Here is a 20769-nt window from a genome sequence, read left to right as displayed (position 1 = left end):
AGGGAGGTAGGAAATAATCCTGAAGAGGAATCGTGGCCTTTCTCCACCTTTGTTAGCACTTCACCGCCATTCGGAGCGGTTTGAATTCCTGCTGTTTGGAATTCCCTTGTTCTACGTGTTTTTTTTCTAAATGCATTAAACAGTCGTAAAATTAAGTATCTGTTGAGAAGAATAAACACATAACTGCTATAAATTAATAGAGGAGGATGATATTGTGGGTTTTACGGCAGTTCTTTGCGTGTCAGTTTGTCCTTCAGAGATGGCTGGAACGTTAGTATTAAGAACTTTAGGAATGTGACTCCTCTCTCTGGTTCTCCCAGCAGGTGGAGGATGGGAGCCTTAATCCCCATCTGAAGGAGTCAGTGTGACAACTTGTCCTTGCAGGTGACGATAAACCTCAGATTGCCTGTGAAAGCTGGGCCGTCTGTGTGTGAGCGTGACGTGAAGCTCTAATTCTGGAGACTTCCCTACCACCGTCTTTCATTCCGATTCTTCCATTTGATACCTCAGAGGAGGCAAAACAGCAGGTTAATTACAGGTTTGAAAGAGACGCGAGTGAGAAGAGGAAGGCAGCAGGTCCTGGCCCACGGGTGCACGTGGCTCTCCCGTGCACCCTCCTTGCTTTTACACCATTAAATGAAAACTTACAGACAGCAAAAGAAATTATCTTTATCGTCACCATAGTTTTTTTTCTAGGTAATAAAGCAGAAAATGTCAATAAACTGGCTGTCAGTCACATCAAGGACAATGTTTTTTAATATGTAGCTGGCCTCGATCAATCAACGTGCACACACACACACACACACACACGCAGGAATAAACAGTTTTTATTATACACACGGTCCAAATTGTTCCGGCACAGCTGTACAGTGCAACGAGAAGCAGAAGAAAGGAATGGGATGCAAGAATGAGGAACATTATCAGAGCGGATTATTGCGAAGGAAGATCACAGCGCAGGAAGGGCGACGGGTTTTAAGGCATCATCGTGAAAACATTCGCAAATAACGCAATAACGAAGGGAACCATTCCTAATGTGGGCTGTTTGAGTAGAAAATATTCAAATCTCAGAGGACACGGCACTGAAAAATGGACACGTCTGATTGTCTTGAGTAGCACATGTGAAAGGGGAGTAGAAAAAAAACGCAGGCTCGGTTTAAAAGCCGCCGTTTGTCACATTCAAAGGTAAAAACAAACCGTGCAGAAACAAAGTCACTGACAACATGCAGCCTTTGACATCCAAGAACATGGATGCAAACCTTGAATTCAGCAGAACAAAAACCACAGAAGGAGCCCCACACGATCAGATAACACTGAAACAATAACAATCACAACCAGGCAATCGATAATCAATCTGAGTCTGGGCTACAAGCTCCATCACAGCAGCAGGGCTCTGGTCTCACACCGGTCCTTGATGCCCTGGTGGCGTTAGCAGACATGGTCTCACTCAGGAGAACCATCAAACATCTCTTTAGTCCCTCCATTCAGCAGTTGCTGGACTGTAGGTGGCTCTCGTTCAAGATGGAGCTGATGTTGGTGTCATAGAAACCGTCCTCGTCCTCGGAGCTTAAAGCGGCAGCGCCCAGAGATGTGCGGTGTGTGTGGAGAGACTTCCGCCTGACACACAGAGGATTCAAAAACGCAGCGTCAGCGCTTGTAATTTCACAGACCGCCGTCGGCTCCGGGAGCGCGGCTAATTACTAGAGTGCCACCTAGTGTGCAGAAGATGTTACGCAACTGGTCACAGCTCACAGGAACGATGTTCCACAGATTTCAGACTCACTTCAGTTCATTTTCCAGGGCGGACACTTTAGCGTGCAGCGCCTCCCGGAGTTCCTGCTGCTCCTCCAGGTCTCGGAGAACTTTCCGCCGGACTCCCTCCAAGCGCTCCACCTCGCCCTCGCTCTCGTCCACCTGGCGCTTCAAGGCCTTCACACGGAGGGAGAGCTGGGGAAGGAGAGGCAGGGGTTAGAGGGGAACGGAGGATGGGGTGAGACAGGCACTAGGGAGGGGTGAGACAGGCACTAGGGAGGGGTGAGACAGGCACCGGGGAGAGGGGTGAGACAGGCACCAGGGGCGGTGGCAGGGGTTTGGAATGGGTTGGGAGAGGTCAGCAAGTGTCCTGGTCGGGGGGTTGGGGGGGACAGTTCAGATTAGCGTTCTTTTAAAAGCAGTAATGCTCTAAAATAAAACTAGAGATTCATTTCAAGCGCGACGCCGTCTGCAGTATTAAAATAATCGAGCAGAGTAAAAAAAAACCTCATATCTACAATTGAATCAGCATTTTTTTAAATTTGCATTTTAATTCATCACCGAAACCTAAAATAATAGAAAGTTATTTACGGACGGAGCAAGAAAAACAGGAGGAGCAGGAGGAGCCAGTTCAGATCAAAGACAGAGGAGTTTCTACTGGTTCAGGAACGCAGCGCTGGTACTGATATTAATGTTCATGCTTTAAGGACTCCAGTTCTGTCTGTTTTCCTTTAAATAATCATTTTCTTCTTATAGTCTGACTCTGTCTTAGCATTAAACAGGCTGAGCATAAAGGAAATACAGACATCCTTTCATCTCTTTGGCATGTTCAACAATAATAATAATAATAATAATAATAATAATAATAATAATAATAATAATAATAATAATGCTCATTTACACAGCTGTCACATTCCTTTAGGCTAAGTTGCTCCTAAATGAGGTCATTTCAGGAGTTCTGCACCTTCCTGGATTAGATTGGATGAACTATTTCCTTTTTACACACATTCAAACCTCCATTTAACCCCAAATTTGCTTTGAAAGATGATTAGATTTAGTTTGTAACCCTCCCAAATGCAACAGCCCCACAGAACACCGGGGGTGCGGCTGGTACCTGGTCTCTCTGCTCCACGTGCTGGATCCTCTCCTGGTCTAAAGTGGCGTTCAGCTCCTTCAGTTTCCTCTCCATCCGTCGCTGTGACGCCAAGATGCTGCTCTTCTCTCTGAGGACGTTCACAACCGCTTTGTTCTGGTGTGTTCTGGTAAAACCCATCTGCCTGGCTGTTACCTTTCTTCACTGCGCAGCCGCTCCTCCAGCTCCTGAACCTTGCTCTCCAGCAGCGTGAGTCCAGCTGAGGGTCTCGCCTGTCCCTCCATGTCTGCTATGCGGCTCTTCAGCTCCTTCAGCTGTTACCAGTCAGCGAGATTCATCACACATTGCGAGGAAAGCTGCTCTTAACTGTTCAGAACCTCTGGAGTTTGCGTGCACCCTGGACGGGGATTGGGAACGGTACCTGTCTCTCCAGTGCACTCTTATCCATCTCCAGGTCGTGTCTCTCTGAACGCTCCTGCATTAGTTCTGAGCGAAGCTGGTCCACCTGTGGCGAAGACGGTGGAGAAAGTGATGTTCAGACGGGCCGACTGCGCTGGTCGCCGCCATTTTGGGATGCTTCCATCTTATTTGCTGTGACTGCGTGTTCACGTGACACCTGATCTCTGCTGCGGGAGATGCGGTCGTTCAGGAGCTCCAGGCTGCTCCGTTCCTCATCCAGTTCAATCTCCAGCGTCTTGATTTTATCCTTCATGCACAAAGATAGACACGCTTATTTTCCACACCAACCCCTTGCACGTCACATTCGTTATGTCTGGAATCCAGTCCTCGAAGGTTGGATCCAAGCCGGGTTTTGTGTCCTACCAGGCAGAAACTGCTTTCACCAAAGGAAGGTGAAGGCCTTATTTTACTCTCTCCGGTAGCAGAGAACCCGAGACTCACCTCCAGACTCCTGACCTCTCGGGTGCGCTCAGTGTGAGCGCTCTTTTCTGCTTCCAGTTCAGTCTCCAAATGTTTGAAACGGTTGTTGAGGAGATCTCGCTCCAGCTGGGCGCTGTCTCGTTCCTCACAGCACACCAGCAGCTCCTTCTTCAGACGAGAAACCTGAAGTCGAAGCGAAGTGAAGAAGAGGGCCATCTTAGTTACCATAGCAACCTAAACACACGTCCTCGTTTTAAACTGCCAGTAAAGCCTGACAATTCATTCAAACTAAGGGTGTCTTTCATGATGATTGGACGCTACTCGTGCGCGCAGATGTCTTCAAATAAACATGAAGACGTTTGTTTGAGCGAACCACCGTGGTGGTTTAAGCTTATTCAACCCTCGTGTTCCCACCTCGTCTTGCTGGGCCTTGAGGTTGTTCTGAGCCCTCTGCAGCTCTACCAGCCGGTCCTTGTTGTTGCGCTGGACCTCTTGCAGGTCCTTCCTGGAGCGCTCCCTATAGTCGTCAAGCTGCGACTGCAGGGCAGCCACCGACTGGCGAGAATCCTCCATCATCATCTCCATCTGGTGCGAGCAGAACCGCGGCGGCGGGTGGATCAGGCCTTTGCGTATCACAAACCGTGGCTGAAAAATGGATCTACCTCTTTGTTGATCTTCTCCAGGGCTCGGTCAAGCAGCCTCTTCTGCTCCTCCAGATCACTCTTGCCCCTCTTCAGCACCTCCCGCTCCAGGTCTCTCTCCTCCAGCCGCTGGCTGAGCTCGTCCCTCTCCTTGCTGAGGCGGTTGGCTCCTCTCTTGGCCTCCTCCAGCTGAGACTTCAGGGAGCGGTTCTCGTCCTCCAGGACCTCCATTGCCTCCTCGGCCTCCGAAGAGCGGGGGGCACTGGAGTGAAGCTTTGACTGGTGAAAGAACATTCGTGGTTTTTCCAGCTCTTCATATCAAAATTCAAATCATGCGAAGAGTAAAAATAAGCAAAGCAAAAGTATTTTGTGCACCAACGAGCACGCGTGGAAAACAAAATGCTCTGAATAATTAAACCATTAGTTAATTCTGTAAGACCTTGGAGGGATTCATGATCACACGGATGCATCACCCATAATTATCGATCAATGATTTGTGGCCTCATGCGCATATAGGGGCAGTCGGTGCACGTGCACGTGCAGGGTTCCATTAGACTGGCAAAGGCAAATTAGATATAATGAGCATTTAATGAAGAACTGGGACTGAGGTGGATCCTTGTGTTTGGTTGCATCTACAGATAATCGAGCGTGCGTGGGAGATTACTTCACATGTGTGCAGCTGTGTGTGAGGTACCATGCGGGCCAGCCGCTCTCTGAGGCGGGCGTTTGCTTCCTGCAGCTCCTGGCTCATCGCGTGGTCGGCGCCCGCCTTTCCTGACTGCAGACACGGGTGGACGGGACAGAGATTGTGTGTGAGGGTCACGGCCACGCTTTGCTCCTGAATGTGTGTGCGGTCACCTCTTTGGCCCTCTCCACTGCCTTTTCCAGCTCGGCCTTGTCCCTCAGGGACTGCTCCTTCAACCTTCTGACCTCGGACAGAAGCTCCGCCTCTTTCTCGCTGCTCGCTCTTTTCAGGCCTTGAAGTTCCTCCTTCTTCTCGTTCAACTCCCGCCTCTGTTTGTCTAGATCAGCCTGAGCTTGCCTCAGAGCATCTTGAAGCTCCTGAGGATATATTGTTAAAAAATGAGACGAATGTAAAAGCTTTTGAAACAAGCGCACGAGGACGATAACGCACGATAACACACAGGCGACAGATTCTGCTTCGCCCACACTGTAGATATAATCTGAATTCTGCCTGCTGATTGAAATGAGAACGTGAAAATGTGAATTACCCTTGACGACGAATCGGAAGCGGGCGCCTGTTTCTTCATGGCCAGAAGTGAATCTTGAAGCTCCTTCAGCTCACGCTCGCGCTCGTCCTTCGCCAGGCGCGTTTGTTGCAGCCTGAAGAAGCAAATCAGATATAAAGAGAGATGCAGAGAAACCTCCTCACAGAGGAGATGAATAATGAACACACACACACACACACACACACACACACACACACACACACACACAGAGCTCTAGAATATAATCACACGTGCACACTCCAAAGACAAACCACAAATAAACTATGGCGCTAAACAATCAGATGTGATTAGCAATCAGGATACAGATTTGTTCTCATTGGATGGCAGAATAAAATCAATTAATTCAAATTGTTAATGTCGACTGCCTGGTGTGATTAGGTTTGTTTTCGCTGAATCACCGCTACATCAGGACTTTTCCATCGGATGACGGAAGCACACGTCATCCGATCCAAAATCCTCTCTGAGAATGGAGCTTCTCAAGTGAATTTTCAGGAAAACATCCTATTCCGATCACGATCAGCTGCTTTTGTGAAACTAGGCTAAAGCTACTCAAACCAGACTCAGTGAAATCGATTTTTCCTTCCTCACATTTCATAGTTGATGTGATTCCTGCTCCTGCCAAGATGAAAAGTGGAGTGAAAACAGTGTAGGGATTAAACACGGGATAAATCCCGCAGGCTGCCGAACTAAAAACAGAATCATCAATAGCTTCTGGGAAGTCAAAAACATATTCTCCGATCGGAAATATAAAAAAATGACACCCATTTCATGTTTCACCGATGCTGAGGCTTGTTCAAGCATCTGTGCCGTTTTGGGTTTTTGACAGAATCAAAGCAACGTTCTTCATCGTTCAGCCTCCGAGCTCAGAAGTGCACGTTCTCCACCTCACAGTACCTTTGTTTCTGACTCTTTTGAGCTTTGTTAACGCTCACCTCATCTTCCATCATTATGCGGTCAAACCAAATGTATACGCTACATGGGGGCGCCCAAATCCGGTCCTCCAGGGCCGCAGTTGAGAAGTTTTTTCTGTCCTACCAGGCAGAAATAGGACAGAAAACCCGGTCCTGGACTGGATTTGGGCACCTCTGCCCGACACAATTGTTCAAATGTAGCCACTTACTCCTGCGAGGTCGACTGCAACTGCATCTTCCACTGTTTTCCCTGATCTCTGCAGCTCTCCAGCTCTTCCTCCAAGGATACAATGGAGGCATTCACCCTCTCCCGCTCCTCCTCTATCTTGTCCTGGGACTGACAGAAAAAATAATATAAAAAATCTGTCTGCTCTCATAGAACGGGATACTGTTTTCTGGATTTTCTCCGAGAAGGTTGCACCAAAATTCCAAAAGTGTGTTACAATCTATTCCTGTTAAACTTAAATACGCAACTTGCAGAAACTCTGTCGCTGAAAATCAACTGGAAAAGTTACACTGAAATCAAAGAAAGATTCTCTTTTCTAACTTTGAAGGCTGAGCTTTGTCTGAATTCATGACACTATCAAAAACACCCTATAAAGGCAAAAGTTTAGAATGTTTTTCACCCTAATAAGAATTGGAATTGCTTGATTCCAGCCTGAGAATTTTAATAATGCTGAATTCACCTGTGTGAACTCCTCCATGGTGCTCCTCAGGCTGTCCATGTCCTGACTGTACTGCTCCCTCAGGGCCTCCATCTCTTTGTCGTGGCACTCCACCTCTTCCTTTAGCGCCCCCTTCAGGGCAGTCAGTTCCCGCTCCCGCAGGCGCAGGGTCTCCTCCTGACGCTGACGCAGCATGGTGGCCTCGGCCAGGTCGGCCTGCAGAGTCATCACATCCTGTAGGGAGACACGAGTTGGAGCCTGGCTCTGGTATGTTCTGTGTGTGTGTGTGTGTGTGTGTGTGTGTGTGTGTGTGTGTGCGTGTGCGTGCGTGTGTGCGTGCGTGTGCAATGACCGTCTGCAGCGAGTCTGGGTGAAACGAGGTTTCTGAAACCCTCCTCAGTTCCTCCTGAAGCTCAGCCAGCTGATCCTCAAGTAGATGGAGACGGGACTCCGCCGCCTCTCTGGACATGCGTTCCATGGCCAGCCTGCACGCAAGCACGCGCGTAAATGTGTGCGCACGTGTGTGACTGCTTTGTCAGTACCTTCCTTGACCTCGTCCAGCCCCAGGTTCTACCTAACCATCACAACTAAACCCCAACCCCACCATCAGAATCCCAGCCTTAACCCTCAAACAGACCTTCAAATTTCCAAGGACTTGCACATATTCTGGTCCTCATACAAACCCAAGAAAACACACACACACACACACACACACACGCGCACACACGCGCACACACACACACACACACTTACTCATCATGTGCCTGCTGCAGCTCTTTTCTGAAGTGACTGACTTGCTCCTGAAGCGTGTGGTTCTCCTTTTTGAAGCTCCCATCTGTGTCTCCCTTCAGAACAATATCAATACACATGTAAAAAAAAAAAAATGAAAGTGTGACGGGATGTGAGGGTGAGACAACGAAGGAAGAGGACAAAGACAGAGCAGAGAGGCGTGGAGAAAATAACTGGAAACTCTGCAACAAAGTGTCCCTGTCAACCCTGCCTATACCTGAGGCATCACTGGGAACTTTATATAAAGACCTGCCTCGGATTCCTCGCCCCAGTTTCTAACAGCCAAAACTTCTTTGGGAGAACAGACCCCACCATTGTGTTCCAACATCATCAAAAATAATAACGCCAGCCTCCCTCCGTTAACTCCAGTGTCTGTCTGGCAGGCTGCAGGGGAGCGGAGCAGCGTCGCCCACACTCCTCTCCTGCTCGACAAGGCTCGCTGAAAAGGCTGTATGAGTGCAGCATCTGCCCATGAAACCCTTCCCAGGCTCATCCTACACACTCATTATAGGGAGAAACACAAGAGATAATGGGAGGCTCATAAGCTGTGGCACTCTTCAGAGAACCTTGTTGGGTTGCTCTTTATCCCTGATAGCGACACCAGAATCATTTTGTTCAAATTTGCCTCGTTTTTGTCTTGTTCCCTGCAGATAATCCTGTCCGGGGACATTTCAACCGTCCCCTATAGAGATAATTAACGACAGATAACATATCACAGACGACACACAAGCGCTCTGAATGAATTGCATCAGCTGGATCCGTGTCAGTTAATCATCTCTCACAGAAAAGGGAGCTCTAAGCCCTGTTGAATTGCATTAAAAGAGCTCATTTAAATATTAGAGGGTGGTGGGATTACATGATGCAAAAGAGATTCAATAAACGCCGGATCAAAGGCAGCTGATTTAGCATTGATAGCTTTGCTCCAGCGGGTGCATACGAACGGTTCTCGCCATTCTTAAATCGTTCAATCCGAAATATTACACACGTATGGTGATGAAACCGAGTTGTAATTGACCCTCATGACACGGGCAGAAGAGACAAGAAGCAAATTAGGGCTGTTCAGACACATTCCAGGTGTTTCAGCGATTCATGGATGAACTTTAAAAAGCTTATTGTTAAATCCTAAAGTTGCAAATTAGAAAATAGTGCACTGGCATCTACTATTACCAGAGTGTGGGGCAAAAAAGAGATCACGCGTTTTGCTGCGTGTTTTAATGTGGTTATTTGCATTTAGCATGAAAAGGTCTGAAGAAACAGAACAAACAACAAACTCCATCAGGGTGTCATCCCATTAATTCCATCACTCTCCCACTGACACCCATTAAGTGGCAACACTGCATTAAAGCGGTAACACTGCATTAAACCCACACAACACGCCAGCACTTAGAAAGACTCAGACATTAGCAGCACCAAGGGAAAGTAACCCCTACAACTGCACTTGGGAGACTTTCTGCATCAAAGAGCTCGCTGAAATAAAGGGGTAAACACTGGACGCCGCTGCAAGCACTTTTTTGATGAGCCCTATGTGCACAACACACTCATGTCATCATCGTCCCGCTCTGATCTGCTCCGACTTCAGACAAAGCGGATGATTGGGCTTGAAAGCAGCAATAAAAGCTAAACAGCCCTGGGCGAAAGAGTGAAAACACCCACAAAATACAGAAAAACCAACTGTATAAGACCCTTCACGCTGCAGTTTGAGTTGGAAATATCAGCAGCCCTCGCTGCTCCTGAAGTAGCTCAAATGATGCTGAAACAGAAATGAGCCTCTACAGCTATCTGAGCCTGGTTCCTGCCACCACAAAAAGCACCCCCCCCCCCAAAAAAAAACCCTCCAAGGAGAAGGATCTGATCTATCCAGCAAGCTTGCCCCCATATGGTGCTGGGTTCCAGTCTAACTCAATTATTGATGGCTCTCAAAGCCCTCAAACCGCTCTGCTCTGCAGGTGCATCGTTGCCTGGAGACGGTCGAGCAAACGAGTCTCAGGCAGCTCCGGTCGCAAGTGCAAAACAAGGGAACATACACACTGAAACGTGCGTAACGCACACACAGCAGTAACGTCTGCATGGAGATTTATGCAAAACCATGCAAATTCACCAGAAGACGTGCACTCGAGCGCTCGTCGATGTTGCTCTCTGGTGTCAGAGGGGCAGAAAAGTGCAGACACGGCACCTAAATGGACAGAGGAGTCATCAGCGGCGGCTTCGCTGACATTAGTGGCCCACAAACGGAGACAAACTCAAGTAGAATGTTGGTTTTAACAGGATAAGATCTGCTAACTTCAGTGCCGAAGCTGCAGCATTGAGGGTTTTATGGGAAGCTTTGGGGGCCACTGCTTGTCTTCTTCCTCCTGTTATTAATATTATTATTGTTGCTGTTATTATTAGTAGTATTAGTTGTTGTAGTATTTTCTGTCACACTTATGGCCAAATAAATTAAACATTTTTATAGACTTTTACAAAAGCCAAACACAAAAAACAAAGAAGACAGAAGAAGGTCCTTTTTAATCAAAATGTCTCCTGAGAACAGAATCTATAGCATCATATCTAATAGATATACATCCATACGCTAATAGAGGATCTAATAGAGGATAGTTTGAATCTGCTGAATCTGTAAATCCCAACCATAATTTGATTAAAAATATGTTTCACTGTTGAATCCAGCGAATAATTGTTAATAATTGAAAGTAATTGTTTTCCTAGATCTACAAAAAGAACGGAACGGGTCCGACCAGCATCAGTACCTTATAGGTGTTGGTGGTCTCGTAGATGAGGTCGGCCTTCCGTTTGAGAGACGCCTCGCTGTCGGGGGGGCTGCTGAGGCGGGCGAGAGGGGACGGCGTTGGTACCACACGGGCAGCGGTCAAACATCCGCAGCATCACTTACCCGTCATCTTTAAGGATGCTGAAGGTCGCTTGCTTGATCGGGGATCCTTCACGGCTGACGACTGCGCTTGGATTCATGGTTCTTGGAGGAATCGCCTTCAAACAAAGATGGTGAAACATGCTTCAAAACATGGGGGGTGGGGGGGGGGTTAAACCAGAAACTGCTGGCACTTACAGGTTTTCTCACCGCTGCAGCGGTCTGCTTCTCTACAGATTTCCCTGGCAACGTAAAGCTCTGCTTGGGAGCCTCGACGGTGGTCGCGTTGGAAACGGACGCAGAGCCCTTTGCCGGGCCGACAGAGGCGGAGCTGGACAGCGGAGCGGCGTAGGGGTTGACAGCGGGAGAAGGGGGAGATGCACGGGAAGCGCTGGGCTCCACGTCTTTCCTGGCGTCGAGACTTCTGGAGCGTGTGCGCTGGTCAAACTTGAGCCGCTGCCTCGCCCCGGAGCGGCCCCGCGCCTGCTGCCCGCCGCCCGTTGTCCCGTTGTTGAACTTGCTGATTAGCTTGGTGATGGGCGTCAGGGGGTTGGTGTCCACCGGGGAGACGGGCTCATCCTGGGCCGTTGCCGGGGGTTCAAACTGCGGCGTGGATTTTTCTACTTTTCTCCCAAGAGAACTCGTGACCCCAAAGCTGGGCGCCTTGCCCCTGGTGGGCTCCACGCCGTTTAATCGGACAGGTTTAAGCCCCGCTTCATTATATTCCCCCTCATGAAGCAAATCTTTGTTCTTTGCCGCTTTGGTTGCTGCTTTTACTTGGGGTTCAGCTTTTGACTTATTTGCATCTCCGTCTCTCCCAGTGTCCCCTTCCTCCTCCCCTTGTGTACCTGCCTGGCCGTCCCCCGGGGGTCTTTTGAGAGGGCTTCCAAAGATCTCCCCATCCTCATCATCTGCTGGAGAAGCTGGGGAGTGAGTTGCACCTGCAGCAGGACTGTAGGGGTTTGAGACTTCTGCTGGCTCTTTGCTCGGCCTGGTGAGGCTGCTGACGGGCGACGGTGGTCCTGGGGTGGGGCTGGGGGTGTTCAGCTGGACTCCATACGAGTCCCCTTTCTCTCCGTCTTTCAAGACCACGTAAGGCTGCCCAGAGATGCCCTGGACCCTGACAGCTACCCCATACTTATTTGAGGGAGGAGCCGCGGTGCCGTTTGTTCTCGATTTATCGGAATAACCTCCCCCGGTGTCGTGGAGATCTTTGATGAAGCGGATCTGAACTCCGTAATCCACGAGAGGCTTCTTGTCGGTGGAGAGGTTGCTCATATCGACTTCCTGGTTTCTGTGCGCGTAGCCTGAACAGACGGGGGGGGGGGGGGGGGGGGGGGGGGAGGAGCAGATGTAAATGAGATGAAACACTGGACCTTTTCATTCAGCTGTTAACATTTGCCTTCCAGCTCCAATGTGTTTCCAGATGTTGGGTGGAATAACCACCGTGTGACAGCGGACAATTGCTGCTGCATCACGATGATGATGAGGATGAGGATGATGATGATGAAGCAGGTCTCCTCTGCAGGCTCGGTTCATTCTCAACCACAGCAAAGTGGAGTCAAGCTATGTCAAATATGCATTTACACTTTTTCTCGAGGGCGTGTTTGGAAGGAGAGTAAAGGTTAAATTCTACTAACTGCAACCTCATTATTGAGCATCAGTGACAAGTTTCTGCCTGTAATTACAACAGTTATTGCTGCTCTATTACACTTTGTCATGTAGACGTGTACAACTGAAGGAGCCAAACATTTATATCCAAAACTAAACCCCATTACCCTTCTTTTTTAATAAGAACCTGCAAACGGATCCTCGGCTGGTGGAGAAGTGACGGACAGCTTCATTGTTAACTGTGGGACCCACAAGCATCTGCCCCTGAAAATGAGCCTGGTGATGAACACTAAGAGGAGAAGATCACTCCTCCTATTGTCCAGACGCTGTGGAGCATTAAACACTGGGGTTATGTCAGGAATGGACCCTCTCCCATCTCTCCCCCTTTGCAACGCGACTTCACAGCCAACAGACTTCAAAGAAGAGTCACTCAGGCATAGACTGTTTACTTTGAGCCGCACTGGCACTGGCACGTGCACGCGCGCACGCACGCACACACGCATGCTATGGTCAGGGTGCTGCAGTGCACTCCTCATCTGGTACGTACGTTCAGTGCAGGGTGACTAAAATACTCCCCATATTACGGCCTTATTACCACATCAAAGCACTTTACCTGAATTCAAGTGCTGCCTAAACTCGCCAGTGCACATTCGGCCCAAACGAGGTTCCCGTACTTCTGTCTGACTGTCAGGAACTAAAATATAAGACTAACTGACTAGCTGGTTATAGAGTAACAAAGCACCTTGACTGGCAATGAGGTCAGATGGGAGAATCAAAGTCGCTCTTTGTTTTAACTAAAAAAGCATTCCTGGGATTCCAGCTGGTCCCTTCACACAGTGCATTGCGCGTGGTTTGCATTTGTAATAATAAGGAGAGATTAAGAGGAAACTGAGAACTAGGGCAGCGTTAACTATAAAGTCTGGACGTGAGAAAAAAAATCTGTCCACGTAGGGAGAAAATAGAGAAGTGAAGAGGCTAATTAGGAGGCAAAAACACTTTCATATCCCCGTCCTCACACAGCCAGAGTCAGCTGGGCTGCCACACGTTTGCACTCTGGACATCAAAGATTTTATTTTTAAAATACAGCCTTCCTTTTATGCTGCAAAAAAAGAAGATAAGACTGTCTTTTATTTATTGAGGGGGGGCGTTGGAGCTGCTGATCTCAGGTCACACAAAGGCCCGGCTGTTGTAAATGTTGCGCTGTCAGTGGCTGAGCGCCGTCGTATCTCTTGTCACAAGGATGGGCTGTGTCAACACGGAGAGGAATGCTACCAAACGGGCCCGTCCGCGTGGCTACAGCTAGCCGCCATCTACCGTTTGGTCCTACGCAGCAGTTCCTTCTGCCCTTGGGCAGCACGGAAGAGAAGAGGAGGCCCTTGGAAACCGGATGTGGTTGTTTTGCTTAAAATCAATGTCAGTAGGCCACTTAAATGAGGAGACGGGCGTCAATGAAATGATAACTGGAAGTGAGCACCTGGACCAAAGCTCAGACTTGATGATTGTGAGGGAAGCAGAAATTTAGAATATCAGCTTGATTAGTAGGAGCCAAAACAAATGCACTGCAGACACTGTAGAGAGACAAGGACACACAAAGCCAAATAGCTTGTTCTCCACCTAAAGTAACGTGTTTGATAGAATTTCCACTCAGTTTGAGTCAGATTTTAATTGCAGTGTCGGAGCGATGGTGGACTGTGTGTGTTACTCCTGCAGATGTCCATGACGTTCTGAGAGGTTGCAGTTTGTTGCTCTCACGGCCAAAGCCACATTCTTAGCAGATAAACTGTTAGAATCACGCAAACCGCTTTCGTTTTAGTAATTTACAAGCCGAAATCAAACAACACTCCCAAACTCCAAACAGAAGCCATTTCTACCTAAACAAATTTAATCTTACTAATGGGGAAACAGTGCTAAAACATCGTTTCCCAAGTTTATGCAAGTAACATTCGGTGAAGGTCTATTTATTATGATCCAGGAGGGTCGGTCGCTTGTGTCAAATAAAAACACCATGGCAACGGCGAGCGCCATGTTTACATGTACACCTTTAAAGTTTTAGACTCACTGTATAAAAAACACGTCAAAGGTGATTTGGCCTCAATAAAGACGCCTAAAAACCAGCAGATTTAGTGGAATAACGTCCACAGCACCTGTCTGCTCACATCAATTACGTCACACCCACCTATCCGGTCAACCGGTATCGGTGCACGCGCACTGTCGAAACCGCCGCGACGCGCTTCACGCGCGGAGCAACAAAGTAAACAAGCGACGCAGCTTCCGTCACATCCTATTTCGAGCGTCCCCCTAATGTAATAGCGGCTCATATCCTCTTTACGCAGCGCGGTCCGATCCAATTAGAGCGTGCGCGCGCACACACACACGCACGTATATATAGGACCTACAGGGAGCGCGCGCAAAGGTGCAACCAAACCAGGGAAAACGAGAAATGCAAAAACAAACGATTTTCTTGGATACAGGAGACTTTTTTGGGTCGTGAGCGGAGGGAAAACAACGCGCACGGAAAGACAGATGCACGTGACGGCCACAGGTGCCCTTTGACGCTTAAATATCCGGGCAGATAAACAACCGTATTAACTCTCCCGGCACTTTCCCAAAAGAAAGCAAGAAAGTGAACGCGAGTTGATTGGGAAAGGAAGCAGCTGTGTAAACACTCGTATAATCTACCGCACCTGTGCGTGATGCGGCTCCTCAGCCTTCCTCCCTCCTCGGTGCGGGGTGTAGAGCCGCGGCAGCAGCTCGCGACGGTGTTTGCGGGATGAGGAAGATGATAAATGGAGAGAGGACATCGGGAAACATACCCCCCTCCCTCCTTCCCTCCCCCGCACCTCGTTACCAGTGCAACCTGTTGCCAACAGTGGAGTCTCCGTCCGCCCCGCCCACGAGCCACGCCATTGGTTGGCGGGTGCCGGGGGCGTGGCCCCCTCTCCGGGATCACCACATGCGGAAGGTGCGTGTTTAAAAGACACCGCACTTGCGTGTTATTCCACAATTGCATTAAAATGAGTCAATCATTGTTAACATTTCGGTCATTTGTGTGTTGTTGGCGCTACTGCAGTGAAAATTGAAACTTTTATGTTGATTTGAACACTTATTTCAGCGAGATTACATAAAAATGTTACCAGGAACTCAAAATCCTTAAAAAAAGAAGGATTTATCACTAAAACGTCGTTCTCGTAAGCTCTTACTTACATTTTGAGCTATTGGTTTCTACTAAAAAATACCTGAAGGTGTGTAAATACTGTTCATTTGGTATTTCTTGGAGAAATAATGAGATTGTCTTTGTTACAACCCTCATTTTAATACGACATATTAGCAAAAAATAAAATGTGGATTTTAAAAAGGACAGACGGATACAAAAAAAACTAACTTCAGTACCTTTCCCTTCCCCTTTTGTTAAGGGATAAACTGGTTCCTCCAAGTTACACTAGGAGGCGCCAGAGCAAAGCAACAACACAGCACAATACCAGTACAAAAATCAGAGCTGAGAAAGAAAGAAAGAAAGGCAACTCGGACATCGTAAAGGAAGGAAAGAGAACAGATATAAACACTATATTCTTTGAGCAAAACGTGTAAAATGGGCATTTTGCGCTCTTTAAGATATTTGGTCTACTTCAAGGCCCGTTGCAGCGATGAGGCCAGAATGATGGACAGAATCAAATCACAGTTACTGCATTGGTTTACATGCAACCGCCTCCTGCTGCTCATCTTTAATATCCACACGTGACCTGACGCCACTGCTCAATATGCCAACACCGTCCCAAAAGCACTGATTTCACAATTCACGTGTACAGGAGACACAACTGCAAATGACGACTCGACTGTCCTGGGTAAAAAAAAAAAAAAAGCAAGAAAAGGATGAAACCTTCACACTTTATACGACCGCGACACAAGTTCGGCTTTTTGAGTTGCTCATTGGTCAAATATGTGGCGAGCGGCGGGCAAACGTTCCCCCCGATATTTACAGCTGTTCTGGAGTCTGCTTTGGGTTAATCAGCACTGGGTCGAAGATGACACAAATAGTCGTGATGTGTGAATGTCTGTGTGCAATAGACCCCCCCCCACCACCTTTTTATATATAACGTTATGATACGGAGGCATTTTCCATTCGTTTTCATGCAATTTAAAAACAAAAAACAAAAAAAAAACACTGAAAAGTAATATTAGAACCCCCCCCCCCCCCATGTGAAAGGCGACTAATTCACTTTAAAGATATGAAAGGTTTGTTTCTCTTTAACACACGGCGGTAAGGGGGGGGGACTTTGATGATTTGGGATTCCTCGTGTGTGTGTGTGTGTGTGTGTGTGTGTGTGAATTTCAACCTACTCATGAGATGCACGAGTAAACCGAAGCGGGTGTGTGTGGGAGAGTCCGTGCCGGTCAATCTCAGGTGTGTGAGGTAGTGTGTTGGTGTCAGTGCTTTGCTGGTTGGCTGAATGTCTGGAGGATCGTAGCTTCAACATTCATCGTGATTTAGCTCCTTTAGTGTGGGAGGAAAAAACAAAAAAAAGCGTTAGCCTGGAGTCACTCAAAGTGCCAAATATAAGCGTGAACGAGTGAGTGTTTCTCCGTTAGCGACGGTAAAGGGCTGGTGGAGAGGATCGGATCAGGGGCAACGCCGTCCGCCCGGGGCTCAGCTCTCGTTGGCCGCCACCAGCTGCCCCAGGCCTTGGCGCACAAACACGGCCTGAATGTCCTTGGTCTTGATGCAGAAGTCGCAGGCCCAGACGGCGGCGCTCTCCCGCGTCAGCAGCCCGTAAGCTGGTTCCGTCAGGCCCGTACAGTCGCGGTGGAACCACTGCTGGCAGGACGCCTCGCAGAGGATGGCGTCCTGGTCGTCGTGCACCTCCGCCATGCAGAGGCCGCAGGGGAAGACCATCCCGGAGCCACCCAGTTTCCCAGGACCAGAACCGGGACCGGAAGAGGGGGCGGCGGGACCGGGGGGCAACGGAGACTGAGTGTTTGGAGTAGAGGTGGAGTTGGAGGGGGGGTTGGGGTTGCTGCCGGGAGTGTTGCCCCCGTTGTTGTTGGCGATGTTGTTCTGAGCTGCGTTGGGGGCGGCGTTGGGCATCGGACCGCCGGCGTTGGGAGTGTTGTTCTGTTGGCTGTAGGGGGTCGACCCGGGAGCAGAGCTGGGAGGCGTGGCCTGCTGCTGCTGGCTGGAGGCGTTGGCGTTGGAGGCGTTGGCGTTACTGGAGGCCTGGAGCTGACCCGGCGGCGCGTGCTGCGGCTGGCCCGAGCCGTTCAGGGGCCCGGGAGGGGAAGAGTTGGGGTTGGGAGGGGGGGGTCCCGACGGGGGCTGACCGGGCGTGTTGGTGTTGGCCTGCTGCACCTCATGATGACCAGGGAAGCCTCCCCCCGGCTGAGGGGGACCAGAGTTTGGAGGCGGGCCGGGAGTAGTATTAGTGGGAGGGGGCCCGTTTGGATTGAGACCCAGCTGTTGCTGCTGCTGGGGCCCGGGCGGTGGCCCCCCCGGGCCAAAGTTCTTACCATCCTCGCTGCCTGGTCCTGGAGGACTGGGACCGGGGTACGGGCCGTCCTGTGAGGGAGGGAACTGTCCTTGGGAGGGCATGCCTCCCATCATGTTGCTCCCAGGGCCCCCACCCATGCCGCCCATCATGTTCATCCCAGGACCCATGCCCCCTCCCATTGGAGGCAACGGACCATGCGGGGGCCCTCGGGGACCTCCGCCACCAGGTAACGGCGGGCTGTTGAATGGGTGTCCTCCTTGTCCGTGCTGCTGTTGCGGAGGTATTCCAAAGCGTGGGTGGGGTGGCCCCCCTCCTCCCCCCGGGCCTCCCATAGCCCCTGGAGACAGCATGGGATTGAACCCAGGTCCGGGGTGCATAGGAGGACTAAAGTTTGGTGGCATATTAAACTGAGAGGGGCCCCCGGGGGGGAAGCCACCCCCTCCTCCCCCAGAACCCCCCCCACCACCGCCTCCAAAGCCAGGCATTCCTCCAAATCCTAGCTGGTGGTGTGGTCCGGCGTTGGCCGGGGGTCCAAACGGTGGCCTCCTTCCAGGCTGACCACCGCCTGGCCCCCCCGGGCCTCCCATGAACCCCATGCCGCCGCCCATTCTGCCTCCGCCACCGTACCCCCCAGCACCACCCGCCCCTGCGTTCGGAAGGAACGGACCCGGGCCGCCAGCCCCGCCAGGTCTGGATGGCGGCCCAAAATCATCATCAAAGGGGTTGGAAGCCACCAGGTGGTCCACCATCGGCGTGGGGGGGGGCGCGAACTCGGTGAGGTGGGAGAACCCCGCCGCCTGAAACAACCAAGAAAAGCCAGATTTGCTTGTGTCAGCGCCAGGAAACCCGGAAGCTCAGAGGACTGGAGTCTAACACGGCCCGCTGCTCCTGCTCCTGGTCCTGGTCCAGGTCTCAGGAGTGGTCCACATTCTGAAGGACACTCAACTGCGTATAAACGTAGATTACCTGCGAGGTGGACTTCCTTGCCTTTTTCTTCTCCGGGCTCTTCATCTGTGAAGCTGGAATATTTGATGTAGAAGAAAAGAAAGCCCCCACGTTAATCACAAGGCCTCGACAGAGGATCCGCCCACCACTCAGACCCAGCATTGACATTTGGACTGGCCAATACCCCTTAGTGACAGAGTAGAGCAGCTTTAGACCTAGGGCCCCTTTCTCAGGTCCAACATTTGGGATGGATTCAATGATGGGACATAGACTGGCATGAGGACAAGATGCTGAACATCCAGGCATTATCATCACCGTCACCATTATCATCAGCCGAAAACGACCCAGGCGAAGGGGGAGAGAGGCCGCGAAACAGAGGCAGGAGAGGTTAAATCAATGAGGGGTACAGGAAGAGACGAAGACATGAGGACGAGGAAACGGAGTTGAAGGGACATTGATAGCGAGAGAGGCGTGGACCCCATTCACAGATGGACTCCGCCAGAAGAGCCACCACCGGAGACAGTCGTGAAGTTTACATATGGGAGAGGCGAGAAGGGATTTGCTAACAGCACCAGTGCAGCCCTGTGCAGCCCAGTAATGGATGATGTCCGATCTGATTGGGAGATGGGTGAAATTAATTCCTACCTTTGCTCCGCTTTCCTTGTCCCGCCAGTAGTCTCCCCGATTCTGCAGCCATTAGCTATTATGACTGTCGGTGAAGTGGCATATCACCGTTCATATGCAAGAAAAAAAAGTTAAAAATGCCGACGTCTTGAGGGCTATTAGAGGGGAACAGGTGGAATCGGCCTTTAGGTCATGTCAATGACGCTACAGGTGATAACACGGTAATACCTCTGGGGTGAGAGGAACTAGGTGAGATAGTTGCGCCGGCCCAGGTCTACAAACTCCTTTACAGCTGCATATCTTTCGGTGTCTGTCACGCCAGGATTTGGTCACCAAATAAACGTAACATGAACCGGGGCTGATTACTTAGAGTAGGTCAAACTTGTGGCAAGCAGTTTCTATGCGATCTTAGCTGGGCACAAGTAAGAATCTGCTACTTGCGCTTTATGATCAGTGCATACACGTTTCAGAGCACCCCTCCGTCCAAATGATCAGTTACAGATGTGAGTTAAAAGGACCTTACCAGATAAGCTAAAGCAGGCTAGTTACTATTTCGGCAAACCTACTACCCCACGTTATGCAATGTGGCTTGTTAGCAGGGCTCAGATTTCACCCCGCAACACCTGAACATTGAATAAATGTGGTGCTCTTTCTATTTTCACTGGTTAAAACCAACCAATTAAATGCTAGCTAACACGGCACCTGTGAGATAATTCATTCGACAGTGTTTTGAAAACCGCTGTTTGCTATGCTAACGTTAGCTTGCTAGCTAACGATAGCATACCACTGAAGATAGCTAGCCATCTTGCAGACTGTCTTGGAAGCAAACTGTACCCTTTCTCCGTTGCTTGCTCTGCTGTCCTTTAAATTGAAACTCTCTGGTGAGTCATTGCCAGCAAACCAGTCCACTCGGTGTATGCTTGTTGATCCACCATTCAATCACAATTCATTCAAAAACGCAAATTTTGCCATAATTGTCATGGCCTTCTATCTCCACCGGACAAAGAGGGACAGGCGAGAGCGTTACGCAGGACGGAAGGTTGCAACTCGTCGCCAAAACAGGGGTGTTCTGAATAACGCATCATAACGATTCAGCTACGTTCATTAAAAACACCGAGAACCACAACTTACATAGTGGAAGATAAATTTAATTAATTGTGAATTTTGAGAAACCGCCAACATGTTACGTTCGAACAAGAGTTTGTTCATTTGTAGACCCTGCGTCGAACCTTTCATTGGTATATCCCGAGCGTCTCGGTTAGACAA

The 20769-nt window shown here is 49.6% G+C and overlaps 2 protein-coding genes across 7 annotated transcripts; both read right to left on the bottom strand.

Moving 5' to 3' along the window:
• Positions 1 to 809: 809 nt before the first annotated feature.
• cgnb (cingulin b) lies at positions 810 to 15310 on the bottom strand. Its single transcript, XM_029845102.1, has 21 exons — positions 15136 to 15310; positions 11039 to 12147; positions 10865 to 10959; positions 10722 to 10794; positions 7942 to 8033; positions 7541 to 7673; positions 7210 to 7422; positions 6733 to 6860; positions 6201 to 6227; positions 5595 to 5706; positions 5221 to 5424; positions 5057 to 5140; positions 4384 to 4641; positions 4136 to 4306; positions 3743 to 3904; positions 3459 to 3548; positions 3264 to 3347; positions 3038 to 3156; positions 2864 to 2972; positions 1781 to 1944; positions 810 to 1614 (listed from the first exon to the last, which is right to left on the bottom strand). The coding sequence occupies exons 2-21, from the start codon at positions 12116 to 12118 to the stop codon at positions 1482 to 1484; spliced, it is 3531 nt and encodes a 1176-aa protein (XP_029700962.1). The 5' UTR covers positions 12119 to 12147; positions 15136 to 15310; the 3' UTR covers positions 810 to 1481.
• Positions 15311 to 15744: 434 nt separating this feature from the next.
• pygo2 (pygopus homolog 2 (Drosophila)) lies at positions 15745 to 20538 on the bottom strand. 6 transcript variants are annotated; one of them, XM_029845106.1, is made up of 4 exons: positions 19732 to 20538; positions 19525 to 19588; positions 18901 to 18953; positions 15745 to 18731 (listed from the first exon to the last, which is right to left on the bottom strand). In XM_029845106.1, exons 2-4 carry the CDS (start codon positions 19574 to 19576, stop codon positions 17097 to 17099), a joined length of 1740 nt encoding a protein of 579 aa, XP_029700966.1. In that variant the 5' UTR covers positions 19577 to 19588; positions 19732 to 20538; the 3' UTR covers positions 15745 to 17096. The 6 variants fall into 6 exon arrangements, 5 of the variants coding, with proteins under 5 accessions (XP_029700966.1, XP_029700967.1, XP_029700964.1 ...); XM_029845107.1 differs by having other exon boundaries at positions 20338 to 20538; XR_003890247.1 differs by having other exon boundaries at positions 15745 to 16289; positions 16790 to 18731; positions 18901 to 20538.
• Between the last annotated feature and the right edge of the window lie 231 nt (positions 20539 to 20769).

Source organism: Takifugu rubripes, chromosome 12, assembly GCF_901000725.2.
Source record: "Takifugu rubripes chromosome 12, fTakRub1.2, whole genome shotgun sequence".
Taxonomy (NCBI): domain Eukaryota; kingdom Metazoa; phylum Chordata; class Actinopteri; order Tetraodontiformes; family Tetraodontidae; genus Takifugu; species Takifugu rubripes.
The sequence above is the reverse complement of the archived record's forward strand: the minus strand, read 5'-3'. Positions and strand labels throughout refer to the sequence as shown.